The sequence below is a fragment of the Tachypleus tridentatus genome, chromosome 4 (genome assembly GCF_004210375.1).
Source record: "Tachypleus tridentatus isolate NWPU-2018 chromosome 4, ASM421037v1, whole genome shotgun sequence".
Taxonomy (NCBI): domain Eukaryota; kingdom Metazoa; phylum Arthropoda; class Merostomata; order Xiphosura; family Limulidae; genus Tachypleus; species Tachypleus tridentatus.
The window spans coordinates 54661775-54675918 of record NC_134828.1 but is presented as its reverse complement, the minus strand read 5'-3'; the positions used below and the strand labels follow the sequence as shown (position 1 = coordinate 54675918).

Here is a 14144-nt window from a genome sequence, read left to right as displayed (position 1 = left end):
TCCCGTAAAATTGTAACGTGTAAACAGTGTTATTATAAAAACCAAGAACATATTTTTTTTCAACATCTATGTTCTTTGTAGGGATGTGGCATGGTTATGCGTTTACCACATCATTCACAAACATAGATTAAAAATCGCAATATACACTCCCTATTGGAAGGGATGGGGCATCGCTATATGATCCATCTTGTAATACACCATCAAAAGTTAACATCGTACAAGTGATATACCACTACGTAGTGAGTAACAACAATTGTTAAACTCTGCATTAATGTAAATAATTACAGTCATCAAGATTTACACCTATAAAATCCAAACAAATAAGTTCTCGAACAAGCACGTATATATATATATATATATATATACATGTTCATAGACACAATAACGGGAGTAAATGCTCTACCATAAAATAATGTCATCGTTGACTGAAGAACTCATTTATCTATCCACATTTGGGAAGAGGGCGAGGAACAGGGGCTCATGTGTAGCTTATTACACGCATTCATTATTCATTATTACATTCGACTACTGCTTTTGCATGTCATAAATGCTGAATGCTTGTAACGAAATGAAACGTAGCACACCTCAATCTTGCCCATGGATTATTTATGTTAGTAGAAAAAAGATATTGGTGTTTAGAGGGTGGGGCTGCATCGGCGAAGGAGGATGTTTAACATATATATCTGGTGAGAGTAGACTCTGATCTAATGTTGGAGTGAGAGTAGTGGTGGAGACATGTAGAAGGAGGGAATGCATTGAATGCAAGTTTCAAAGGAAGAGGCCGCCCAGTTGTGATTCAGTGAATACATGTTCAGTGGGGAATTTCATAGACCACAAGGAGCCAAAAAACAAGTATAGCGTTTACAAAAGGTAGTTTATTGAAATATATAAAACCAAATTTAAAGAAATCGCATCTTACTTTGTAGTTAAGGTCAATGAATAGCAAATAGTAGCATAGCTTGTATTCAGCATACATTCAAAAAAGAAAAAAATCAAGTTAAAACTGTACCTAGAACTTCTCTATTTAAAACTAAATGTCAATTCTATAGACTAGGAGCTTTTTAGAAAAGATAACGTTATTCAGCTCTAAAATTATCCAAGATTCAAATTATAAATCACTTATACAATATTTAATCCTAATAATAATATTATTATTACTTGCTTTTACTTATATCAAAAACTTTCTACAATATTTTAAAACATTTTTTGTCATTGACTATAACATACTCTCAACATTTCTTTCCATATCGAAAGACCAACACACCGGTAGTAAAACCAAAAATTATATGGAACTACAAAATGTCCTAAGTCTTACTTATATTACTGACCTGAGCACAGAGACGTGGAACTGTTGGGTTGAGGTGCCCTCTAGAGAGTTCTGTAGTTGTCATAACTTTAGAAGATTGGTCGTATGGGAAACGAAAACTAGATAACACGTAAGTGCAGTACCAGTGGCTAAATCTATAGTCTTTTATATTTAGAAAACTTCTACGTGACAACAGCAAAATACAAAGGAAGAAAGGTGGCCAAAAGACATTGAAACAGCTTTTTATTTCACAACTTATAGTCCGTCTTTTTTTGGATTTATTTTTCAAAGATGTATTTCAACCATGGTTTAGAAAACTTTTCAACAGAATACTGCACAGTGTTTACAATCTATATAACACTAAGTGTTATATTGTACACAACTGTGCATAATTTACTTTTCTATGTGGAGCATTATAAAATTCAACACTGATATATACCCAACATGGAATCATCAGTAACAGCCAATATACGTTTAATCTAGCCATTAGTACAATTGAAACAATTGCTGTAACTTTTAAACATGGTATTTGCAATTTATTAAAAGCTATCGTCTTCAACAGGTATTTATGTGACTTACAAATGTAACAAATAATAAGTTTTTGGTTGGTGTCAATGATTATTTACATGTTTTTGATTGATTCGTTTAATAGAAGCGACTCCCTCAAGAAGAAATTTCAATTGGAAATTGTTTTTGGCACGTCTTCTCAACATATTTATTTTATTTTCTTTACGTTGTTAAAGTTCATCCAAGCTTATTTAAAGTTTGTAAACGTATGGTCTTGGTTAAATATAATTGTGTAAGCTTTTTCTCCAGCCGCCATGTAGTGCCTGATTTATATTTTTCATCTGTCATCTTGGTGTTTTACTTGGGGAAACCTATTTAAAAGGATTTCAAAACGTAGTAAATCCCCTATAAATCTGTTTATGTGTATGACTCGGCTGTATGGCTGAAATGAGGACTTTATTTCGATATAAAAATTTCATGCAAACACGTTTTTTGGGAGACTGTCTTACGAAATTTCTGTATTACGTTAATGAACAGTTTTGCCTGTTATATTTCATGATAAGAAAAAGACGTCCTTGTAACTTTTGAAAAATTTCTCACTACAATAAGGAATATGTAATATTTTATGCTTTGGTTTAATGATATAAAACTATATTTATTTAAATGCTGAAAACTGAAGCAGTTATTAACAAATAGACATGTTTTTACATTTATTTATCCCCCCTTACCCTAGTGGCACAGCTTGCGGAGTTACAACGCTAGAAACTGGGTTTTGATATCCGTGGTAGGAAGAACATAGATAGCCCCTTGTGTAGCTTTGTGCTTAATTACAAACAGACAAACATTTATTTTCGTGCACACTACCTTGATATCATGGTGCATACACATAACACTTGAACAGCCAATAATATTATGATTGTAGGGGTGTATATGACATTATATTGAGAAAATACACTAAGACAAAGTGCACTAAATAGTGCTCTGTTTTCCAACAAACATCAAAACTCCGAATCTTACACAGTAAGATTAAATATAAGTTACTGTGACTGCATGTGTTTCAGTAAGGAACTAGTCATTTCTTGTTACTTTTTTATTTGAAAAACTTTATACTAGGATATATTAAACTGTAAGATGACATATTTATATATAAAACACATTTATATGTTTTTAAGTCTTCATGTTTATATTTCCATTTGTTTTTATACAATGTACTTCTTGTTTTCTCATGGCTGTTGATAAATTGGTTTCGAGGTCATTTTAAAGAACAGTGTGATATACCTATACATATATGTCTGAATCAAGCTACTATTTCCATTTGCTTGTTATAGAGCCTTATTTTTATTGTTGTCAAATATTTATTCTGTTAAATGAAATATTCTCGTTATTTTCACAATATAGTCAAATTATTTCATGTTTTACCAGTAAAACCTTTCTTTCTATTTCAATTTTTTCTATTAACTTTATCTATCACAAAAGATAGCCGTTAGGTTTCAGTAGACATCAGACGGTGAAAAGTCCTTTATCGCGGGCGTTGCTGGAATTGTAGTTTTTACGTTTAAAAGAGAAGGAAGGATTTTATCAAGTGTACTAGGCGATAGGGGCAGCCTATAGTTCTTTGTGTAATGCCCAGATAGATAATCTGTAACTGACTTGGTCTCAAGAGAGAAGAACTGCTTGACACTGGGATGGCAAGTTGGCTATAAGTTTCTTTCATGGCACTATGCCATCGTTAGTGTACACGACAAAGGCTTTCCGGACAAGGACAGAGGGAGGTTAAGCAGTACCGTCCATTTCTCAACAACAGAATTTATTTCTCTCAAAACTTTAAAGCTGGACTTGATAAAAAAAGAGAATTATTAGAAAAGGTACAAAAGGTTCGAGAAAATACGTTTCAGTAAAGGTTGATTACGCACAATTTACACATAGTTTACCACAATGTTAATTAAGGACGAAAATATCTGTTTAAGGTGCAGTTGGCAGTGACACAGGAAATTTATACTGACTGTACAAGTGAAATCCAGTTTTCAGATATCTAAATATTTCTATAAAACAATAAAGAAAGGAACAACATTATACCGAGTTATTTAAAAAACATTCAAACCGACCTGGCATGTTTTAACAGTTCTTTTCTCTTTGTTTTATATCGATTTTAGACAGAAGTATTTGTGTAAATACCTAAAAATGCGCCATTTTGATTCTTTGTTGACCAACAGTGTCAAAACACGCACCGGAGGGAAAAAATAGAAATACAAGGAAAAGGAAGACACAGAATGGAAATTCCGAAACGTTTATAGTTCTTAACTTGATGATGACCATTTGAACTTACCCTACATTCTATTGATCGAATTGAACTAATTTTACTCTGTTCTCATTACATTCGAATATACTCGGAATATTTTGTTTGTGTATCTTCGGTAATTTGAAATATATTGTTTGATTAGTTTAATTAAAACCAATAACAATTAAAAAAAGTATGGATTATTCTCAGTTTTATTTGTTTCACAATTCCCGCGCAAGACTACACAAAGAGCTACCTGGCATAGCTGTCCCTAATTTTAGAGGGAAAACAGCTAGCTAGTCAACAGCATTCATCGCCAACCCTGGAGCTTTTTTTTTTTTTTTCTGACAGAATAGCGAGGTTTGACCGTCAATGCTTTACTTTTACATACAGGACGTCAACGATGAACCCGCAGAATATTACGCTAAATTGAATTGTACGTATCTAATAGCCATAAAAAAGTATTTCCTTAACTAAAAACTGTGTACTAAAGATGTGGCCACTGCCGCATAAGGGACAACATGTATTTGTCTATAAGAATGTTTGAGTTATTGACGAATATTAAGAAGGAATTGTTAATGTAACACAAGTAATGATCTAATAATCTGCTTTACAAACAGTATTCATGAGGTTACTTCATTGTGTTAGGAGAACACGTAGGTTCAAGAAGTCTTGATAAAAATGAGATTGATTATTAGACAATAGCACGCAACTTGTCTTTTTTTTTAGCTTTAGCACGAAACTACTCTTATTTAGAGTGTGAAATATTTTATGAAATTGAAGAATCATTTAGTAGAACGTATTTAAACCTTCATTTTTTGGTAAAATGAATTACTTTAAATAAAGAAGATTTTTTAAAATAATTTATTACAGTACATCTTGAAAACATAAAGGGAGCTTTCAGGGATTAAATAACAATTTGCATTTTTACTTCGCTGTTCTACCTATCACTCTTTTAATTTTGTTTTTACTTTAAATATGCTATGTTAAAACGATTTTCTAAAGCCAAAAGTAAAATGATACAGAACTGTGTTTGATATAGACCCACGAATGACTCCAATTCTTTTTCTTTTGTCAGTAATATTGATTTCTCTGCTCTTTTTTGTCTAATACTTTCAATCACGTACGTAGCTTAAAGTTTCGAGAACCTTATTTAATAGTTTTTAACAAATGTATTTTTTCCGCAGCTTTTGATCACATAGAAGTATACTTTATTTCTTCCAGGTTTTGCCGAGATGATAAAAATGCAATAAACCAGTCAACATCTGCCATAAATATCACTAGATGTCGCTTTCATTACTTTAAGCGAAGGCAAGTATTTCTCTTTGAGATCGCGGGCTTTTCTATAAAATGAAATTAAGAAAGTAAATGGCAAAGACTGGATTTATTTGCAATTATTTCCATATCATAGCAGAAAAAAAAAACTTACAAGAAAAAACAAGCATAGTGAAATTAATTTCAAAAAACAAACACAGTAAAATTATTTTCGAGATTGCTGGTGAGTTCCAAAGAAAAATATTCGCGATTGGAGAAAGATTTCAAAATTATAAACATTTATTATATATAATTAAAACAAATAATATATAAGGAAGTTCATATTAAACTCAAGGATAATAAAGGAGACGTTTGGTATACATAAATATATATAGCACAGAGTAACTACATATCACTTAGTTTAACACGAACTGGTACAGCAATGCATATATCCTGACATTTTACTGTTATCTCATACAGAATCAACTATATATCTTTAATACGAAGCAATTCAGTAAATGTTTGACTAGAAACGTTTATATGACCAAGTACACAATCGACTGAAGCTCAGAAACTTTACTTTGAATCACGAAAGAAGCGACTATAGCTCATTACAGTGAACTTGTACAAAGCAATTATACTTCAGCAATTTTATTATGAACTAGACAAAAGCAAGTATAACTAGAAAGTAATGATGTAAAAGCAGCATAGCTTACAACCTTATAATGAACCCATACACATTAACAAAATACTAGAAACTTTACTATAAACTAGCAAGTACGCAACAACACTTAAGAAACATTTTACTATTAACCAACGAATAAATAACTATAGCACAGAAAGTTTATTATGAACTAATAAAGAAATAATTATACCATAGACATTTTACAGTGAACCAATAAAGAAGTAACTTTATCCAAATATTTTACAGTGAACCAATAAATAAGTAACTTTATCCAGATATTTTACAGTGAACCAATAAAGAAGTAATTTTATTAAGACATTTTATGGTGAACCAATAAATAAGTAACTACCTAGACATTGAACAAGTACAGAAAAACTGCTTAATGAAACATTATCATAAATCAACACAGAACGAACTACACAGTTCAGGAAATGTACTATGAACCAGTAAAGAGCAATTATGGCTCCGAAACTATAGAAATTGAGTAAGCAAATGAAGAAGCCATGTGACAATCACGGCGGATATAATGTTGCGGTAAAACAGAATGTATCAAAACTACATTTTGACATCATTTCAGATTTTGTAGGTACTCTGATGCTCAGAAAATTTATCGTTTATGGAAAAGGTCTGAAATAGTCGTTTCCGATGTAAAATGTCCATATATTGAAACCCTAAAGATGTGTTCAGGTAGAGGATTTAGAATTTTAAAAATAAAGATATCGCGTTTACTTAATGGCATCGGAAAGTAAAGGAATATGGGTAAATTTGATGAAACAGGACCATCCAGAAAAAGACCTGTGGCAAGTTGTACTCCACTTGTGGTAATGGAAATGCGGACTCTTGTAACAGGTGTGAATATTTACGAACACAAAAGTCAGTGACAGAAGCTATATACGTACCTTAGACAACAGTAAGCAACATAATCCAAAAGTTTCCCCATTTGGAAAGAAAACAAAAGGTTATGGGTTCTCTAAGATATGGCTTCTAGTAACAATTGTCATTCAACTGTTCCATACCTTAAACTTCCATACCGATAAAGTTGTCGAATGCATTGCCCATGTATCTGTATGTGATCAGACTGTTGATTCGGGCATTAGAAAACTATTGTTCTCATACACTATATGGTACTTTAGTTATTAAAATACAACAATAATTTTGCTTCATGTGACATTAGCCCATTAAATGTGTTTTTTGCATAGCACAACTAAGCCATTTCTGCCACGCTGTGAGCAGAATGCACTTCATTTGGGTCTGGCAAACAGGTTGGACTTGGGAAGTCGTTTTAACCACCTATATATACAACGATACGGATAGCACATACGTTTGTTACTGAAAGCATTATATTCTGGCTCGAACCAGTAATGAGAGATAGAACTTACCTGCCTGCTTGATGGTCTAGGTTGTTTACGTGTCCTACAAGAATACAGCACTTTTACTGTAGCCAATGAGCAACAGCCTGCTGTGATTGGATGACTTCCGTTCGTCTGGTGGCTTTGTGCATCAGTAAAATACTCCAATGTCTTTTTTGAGGTTAAGCCTTAGGTTCACAAACAATTTGGAACACTATAAACTCTCAGATTCACTTGAAAGTGACAACTGAGACAAGATTATTTCTGACTTATTGATGTAGTATATATTGAGTGGTGACATTATTGTTATTTCAAATCATGTAATGACCGGTCGTCATATGACGGATTTTGTACAACAGTCAGCCGAGTGATTTTTAACATTATTTTATGACAGTGGCTTTGCCTCGTCATGATTATAATTCCGTTTTTCGTTTAATTATTTAGTGCTGTATAAGAAAAAACAACAAACAAACTCGATCTCGTGTTGAAAATGTTATTTACAAATTTTGTTATAAGTTGACAAATAGTTAAGAACAGTAACGTAAGAGTGGAGTATTTAATTTATCAGTTGTCACTTTTGGTAGAGTTTTAGTAGTTAATATATTTAGTTTTCAGGACATAATATTGAATTCCTTCCTTACGATATTCACTATCGCGTTACTTGAATGTTATTATAGATTAAGCTCATTTTCTTGTTTTTGAATGACAAAGACAAACCCGTGGTTTTAGCTGTTTTTTCCTTATTATATAAAATTACATGCGTAATATATGTTCATGAATGTGTTGATATAAGGCTGATGCATCACCTTATAGTGAAAAGCTGTTATTGTGCAAGTCCCAAGGTACCCTAGATAAAGTCACCAACATCAACTAGTTCCGGCTAAATCACGGTACGTACCTAACACAAATATAATATACCTAGGCTTTCTAAAGAAAGTACACGCAACTCAATCCCTAATGGAAAAACCTGCGGCGATGTATATACATACATATATATATGCACACACACACACACAGAAACGTGTATGTGATAACATGTTCTCGTCCTCTCTTTCAAGATTACTCTCTCTTGGGAAATGTCTTACATTAGAGGGCATTTTGAAAATTAATGCAAGATTAGCTGCCATATTCATAAGTTCAGCTTGTAAGTTATTTACTACGAATGAAAAAAGCACTAGGTTGCTTTTTTATAAAGGAACACAACGACAGCCTTATAAAATATCTTTGCATTACAAAGTTTTTGAGAGTTTGTAGTTCTAGCTCTGTTGTAAACTTGATGTGGCGCTGCTATATTTGATAGCTAAGTACAAGTTGAATTTGTTTTAGACAGAATAATAACAATTATTAACTGACAAACTGACAGTCGTTATCCCTCAAACTGTGAAAGACAGATCGAGCATATTAAAGCGAGAGAAGATTAACATGAATGAAGGTTAACTTCATATAGAAAAGGCAAAAGAGAAGGGAAAATGCTGACAAAAATTTGAAGAATATTTTCCATGTAACGTAAAGGTGAAATTTATACATGGCAAAGAGGGAAAGGTATGAAATTAATAAAATGGGAGAATATTTATCTCAATTAATATACAAAAGAGTTAAAGATTAAGGAAATAAAGAACATGTTAAGCCACAACTACTGTGAATAAAATATTAAGTTTAAATTGATAAAGAGATAACATACATAACTTGAAAATTATAGATAAAAATGTAGTTCGATGAAAACAGACCATGCAGAAAACTAACAAGATCTGAAACACATTTTGACAAAAACGAAGAAAGTACAGAACTTTCTAAACCAGACTAGGCACGTAACAGTGCATAAACAAGCCAGAATTGTATCTTGACGTTGGACCAAATATATATAACTGGATGAAAACAGACCAAGTAATTGGATAAAGAACATACCAGAAATGTGAGTGAACAAAAACACACGAGAAATATGATTGGACAAAAACAGACCAAAATTTCAACTTGATAGAAGTATAACAAAATATATTTTGACAAAAACAGATCAGAAATGCGATTGATGAAAACATACAAGAAATGAAAATTGGTAAAAACAAACTAGAAATGGAAATTAATGAAACCTGATAAAAAGGCACTAGAAATGAAAGTTAAAGAAAACAGAGCAGAAAGGTAACCTGAGTGATTGAAGGAGATCACGAATGCAAATAAGGCAGAAAAACAATTTAATTTAAAGAGATCAAAAATATACAATCAGATGAAAATTTAATAAGAAAGGAAAATTTATTAAAACACACAAGAACTGCATCAACATGAAAGAAACCACAAATTTAATTCGATGAAAACAGACCAGTAATTAAAGTTTATTTAAATAGACAAAGCATTTAATTTGATGATAACAGACAAGAAATTCAGTATGATGCAAACCGACCAGAAAATTAATATCGTTAAAGTTGGGCAGAATCCCAAATATATGGGAAATTATCAAAAAGAATAAAGTCGAATTTAATTTAATGGAAACAGAGATGTATAACCTGATAAAACATATTACAATTTGAATGTGGCAAAATAAAAATGGAAATCTGATTGGATGAGAAAAGATACAAGGAGAGAGCCAAATTCATGGATATATAATGTATAATATATATATATGTATTAAATTAATAGTTCTAATTGAAAAACTCGCGCTGAAAGAACATTCTGATAAAATAATTACAAAATAGAAAAAGGTATTTATGCCTTATAAAATAATATGGCACAATACTCATAACCATAATTGAGCTACACGTTTTAATATCTGTAATAATTATTTTAACAGAAACAAATTAGATACGATATAACACGTCTAACAATTAATACAGATGAACTTTCGTGACATCGAGGGACTCACTTGAGGTAAGTATTTAATAAAGACGGCTGATATTTTTATTTAAAATACAAAAGAAGTAACAACTAAGCAGCTAGAAACGCCGTTATCTGTTTTGTGTTTACTACCCATATTAGCCGTCTCTGCTATACAAATATACCTTTAGAAAGAAATTGTAGGCTACCTGAGACTGTTCTTTAAATGCTTTCACTTTGTTTGATACCGAACATAACCTGAGAATGATCAATTTTTAACATACGTAGAATAAAAATAATTTTAAGTAAAACTATATATTTAAAATCATTATATCTTAAAAGCCGCTTAACATGGGAAAACCAAATTTTGTCGAAGGAACATTGAGGATTATAATTTGTATCCAGGAAAGTTTAGACATGATACAAGGTGTTTCAGAAACTGTCACATAAGTTGCTAGATGTACTTTTCCTCATTTTCAATTAGCACATAAAGACTATTCCTAAATGAGACTACTGCACACCATTTGTTCTAGATAGTGTTAATATGATTTCGCAGTATTCTGAACATAGGAACTCGTTTTATTTAAACCAACATCTCCACATTTTTGAAAGAGACAGAAATAAAAACTATGATCGTTTGAGAGAAAAGCAATGTAATATAATATGGTTTAGAAATTACTGTTCGTCTTAAAACTCTATTATTTGGTTGTTTGAACTAGTTGTATTTATTATAAGCGTGTCTACTTCATAAAGTGCATACCTCTTTAGCAAGAAAAGAAAACAGTAAACAGTGTGTACACGTAATAATAACCACAAAGTTTAATTAGTTTTAGAAGGCTAAAACTTGAATAAATAACAAAAACAAACGCAATACACAACGGTTGGACAGGATAACATTTGTCAAACGTCATTATGTGTTTTGATTATTCATACAATTTTTTAGTAATTTTAGTTAATTTTATCTTACTTGACCTGATTCTTCAAGTATCAAGTTACTTCTAAGTTTTATACACATCTAGTAAGGCATAGTACTTAACACTAGAAGTTAATATACATGTAAAAATGTAAGTATAAACAGCAAACACACGTAAAACTGTAAATATAAACTATTAAACATTTTTATTAATGTGTATAACAAGGAGCGGTAAAAAAATGCTGAAATTAAGGAAAATCTCAAATAATAAATTTACTTAAATTCTGAAAATGACATAGAGTTGGATGAACATACTACAAAGACTGGGATGAATTTTGAAATGTAAGGATATAGCGCTAATATTTATATTGAATATCAAATTTATAAGAATGGTGCTTCGGCCTTCCATAGCTGATTTTGCTCATTCTAATACCCACAATTATGCAATACTACTCACTACCGCATTTTCCATTTCAACAAGTTACTGCGAAATATGAATAGGTCAGTCTTAAACCACACATCACAGTATACTTTCCACAGACCCACTACTGATCTTGTACATCAGTTTCCAGGTCTATATTTATACCAGAAACATAAAAGCTCGTTGGAGCAGAATTACTATGACTTCTTTTTCTTCAACTATGTTTCTCACTACACCAGTCATTGATTAGGATATATGTATGAAAGCTTGTGAACTTTATACTATAAGCCTTAGTCAACTCCTAATCCTTGTTTATTATATATATTTTTTAATGGCACAACCCTTATTTTACATCCTGTTATGGTTGGATAATTCTCTGTCGTAACCATAATCTTCATTTTACGGATGAGAGTCTTGCTCCAGATGGAATGGTTTCGGACCTCACTGCTATCATAAATATTTTGCTGTACGAATTTATTTTATTTCCACGGAGAACGTTATAAGTTCCCTCTTCACAATGTCGTGTACTTTGGCTTTACTTCCATTAACAATTGTGCTATACAGCTATCCTTCCTGAAATGGGTTATAACATATCAATTTGATACTGACTACAGGTCGAAAATTAGCCACGAACTATATATTGGTGTTATTCTTGTTGGGCCAATAAAAGAAAGTTATTTTGATGTAAAAACTGTCAGTGTATACTCCGACATGACTGTGCCCTATGATCTCCAAATATGCTGATTTATACAGAATGATTTATCAGAACGAATCTAGTAAGATAACTTGTAATTAGGGCGACTACAATAAGACGAATTACTAAGATAAAATACTCAGAAAACTCCTAACTTGAGTGACTACCATAGGATAGTTTACTGAAACGAATTTAGCCAAAAATTTCTTTCATATTACTTTAGTATAATTTATCAGAAATATTGTACCTAGAAAAATTCTGAGTTGTGTGACTAAATTTGGTTAATTATCCTAAGAAAACCTCTACCTTAACTTACTTATTATAGAAAACCTTATTTTATTGAATGAAAGAAGCAAAAACCATCTGCAGAAAATCCCTAAATTCTTTACTTATCATAGAATGATATAGCAGGAAGGGGTATATCCTGAAATTGGGTTTCTTAATAACCTGTAAAAAAATAGTTCCAAACTTCCTAACTGAACTAATAATAAATTTATATCACAATATGCTACAGCAACAGAAAGATGTATGTTACGTACCTCCTCTGTTTTCACTGTCGGCAGGCTTTACTTGGATTGGACGGTTCATCTATAAATGCAAAAAACACATGTAAGATAATAATAAAAAGGTGAGCGGAACTGTTCTACTTCACGTATTAAACGTTAAAACACAAATTTGGTTCGTAAAACGGTTCTTCATCAAATTTATTGAATGTTTATGTGTGTGTTAGAGTTAAAATGATTTTTTATTGATAGCTCTTCTTATCAGTATCGCTTTTCTTATATTATGAGAATTACAAAATACTTTAAAAGAGCTTAGCTTAAAAACTAAATGGCATAACAAAAAAGTCATATGTAAAGGTTTTGGACAGAAATATCTATAGTGTAGACTTGTGGAAAATAATAAAAGAAAAATCAGTTTTAAGACAGTTATCAAAGACGTGGTATTACATTCAGAATCTGATATGATTAATAAACAGGTTCAAATATAACATTGCTATAACCGTTTATAAAGAATAATTTAATATTATTATTCAAAACAAAACTTGTGGGAACAGACTAACGAAATTATTTGTGAATTGTTGAATCAAGGACAAAGAGTCATATTAACTAAAAGACCCTATTAACAAATTTCGATGAATGGCTTTTTTAGGTTTAGCCTTTGCATTTGTAAACTTAAAAATATACTTACGTTATGTGATTCTGAAACACCTAAAAGCTATTTCTGTCTAGCATGTTAAGATGTCTCCTACAACTGAAAACGTAATACTGACATGAAAAAAGTTTATAGAACATCACAGCACGAACCTGAAACTATTTTTTCTTCAAAATAATCTTTATTGAATAATTATATAAACGGTGAAAATCAAACACACAATGAAATTCTTCAAATTGTTACCATTTCGAAAGAAAAATACCATCAATTCACATCATTCTGTCCTTCGTGGAAAAGTAAACAAAGACTGGGCAGTTTAAAACAGAATAAATTTGATTTAGAACTGAATTCTAGAGATGTTAAACATAGATCTTTCGCGATTCATTGTCTCTGGATGTAGTTTGCCTTTCCTCAAATAATGTGGTTGGTGTTGGCTAGAGGTGGCCAAACAGCGGTTCGCGAGCCACATGCGGCTCTTTGACATATAATGAGCGGCTCGTAGAAATATGTTGGCTGGGCTCCTTTTTGTATCATAATTAGATATAAAAGGTAAATAAAAAATTTTCAAGCTTTATAATTATTTACCGGTTATAAATTGAGAGTCCACGGACTAAAATTAAGTTTAATGTTCATGGTGAGTAAATATATTTAATAATTTAAATCCTAATTTTAATGCTAGATTTAAGTCAGGGATTAACGAAATTTCGGATCAAGAAGGATTACAGAGAAATTATGCTGGAGAATCAGTAATCGCACAAGCTGGTGGTGACAATGTCA

The 14144-nt window shown here is 31.5% G+C and overlaps 1 protein-coding gene across 7 annotated transcripts in view; it reads right to left on the bottom strand.

Annotated features, from left to right (window-relative positions):
• The window catches only part of LOC143249165 (CUGBP Elav-like family member 4), a 489962-nt gene that overhangs the window by 119507 nt on the left and 356311 nt on the right, over nt 1–14144 (bottom strand). For all 7 annotated transcript variants that reach the window (XM_076498610.1, XM_076498609.1, XM_076498608.1 and 4 more), the window contains one exon: nt 12752–12800. In XM_076498610.1, coding sequence (XP_076354725.1) covers nt 12752–12800 — 49 coding nt within the window. The remainder of the gene's footprint in view (nt 1–12751; nt 12801–14144) is intronic.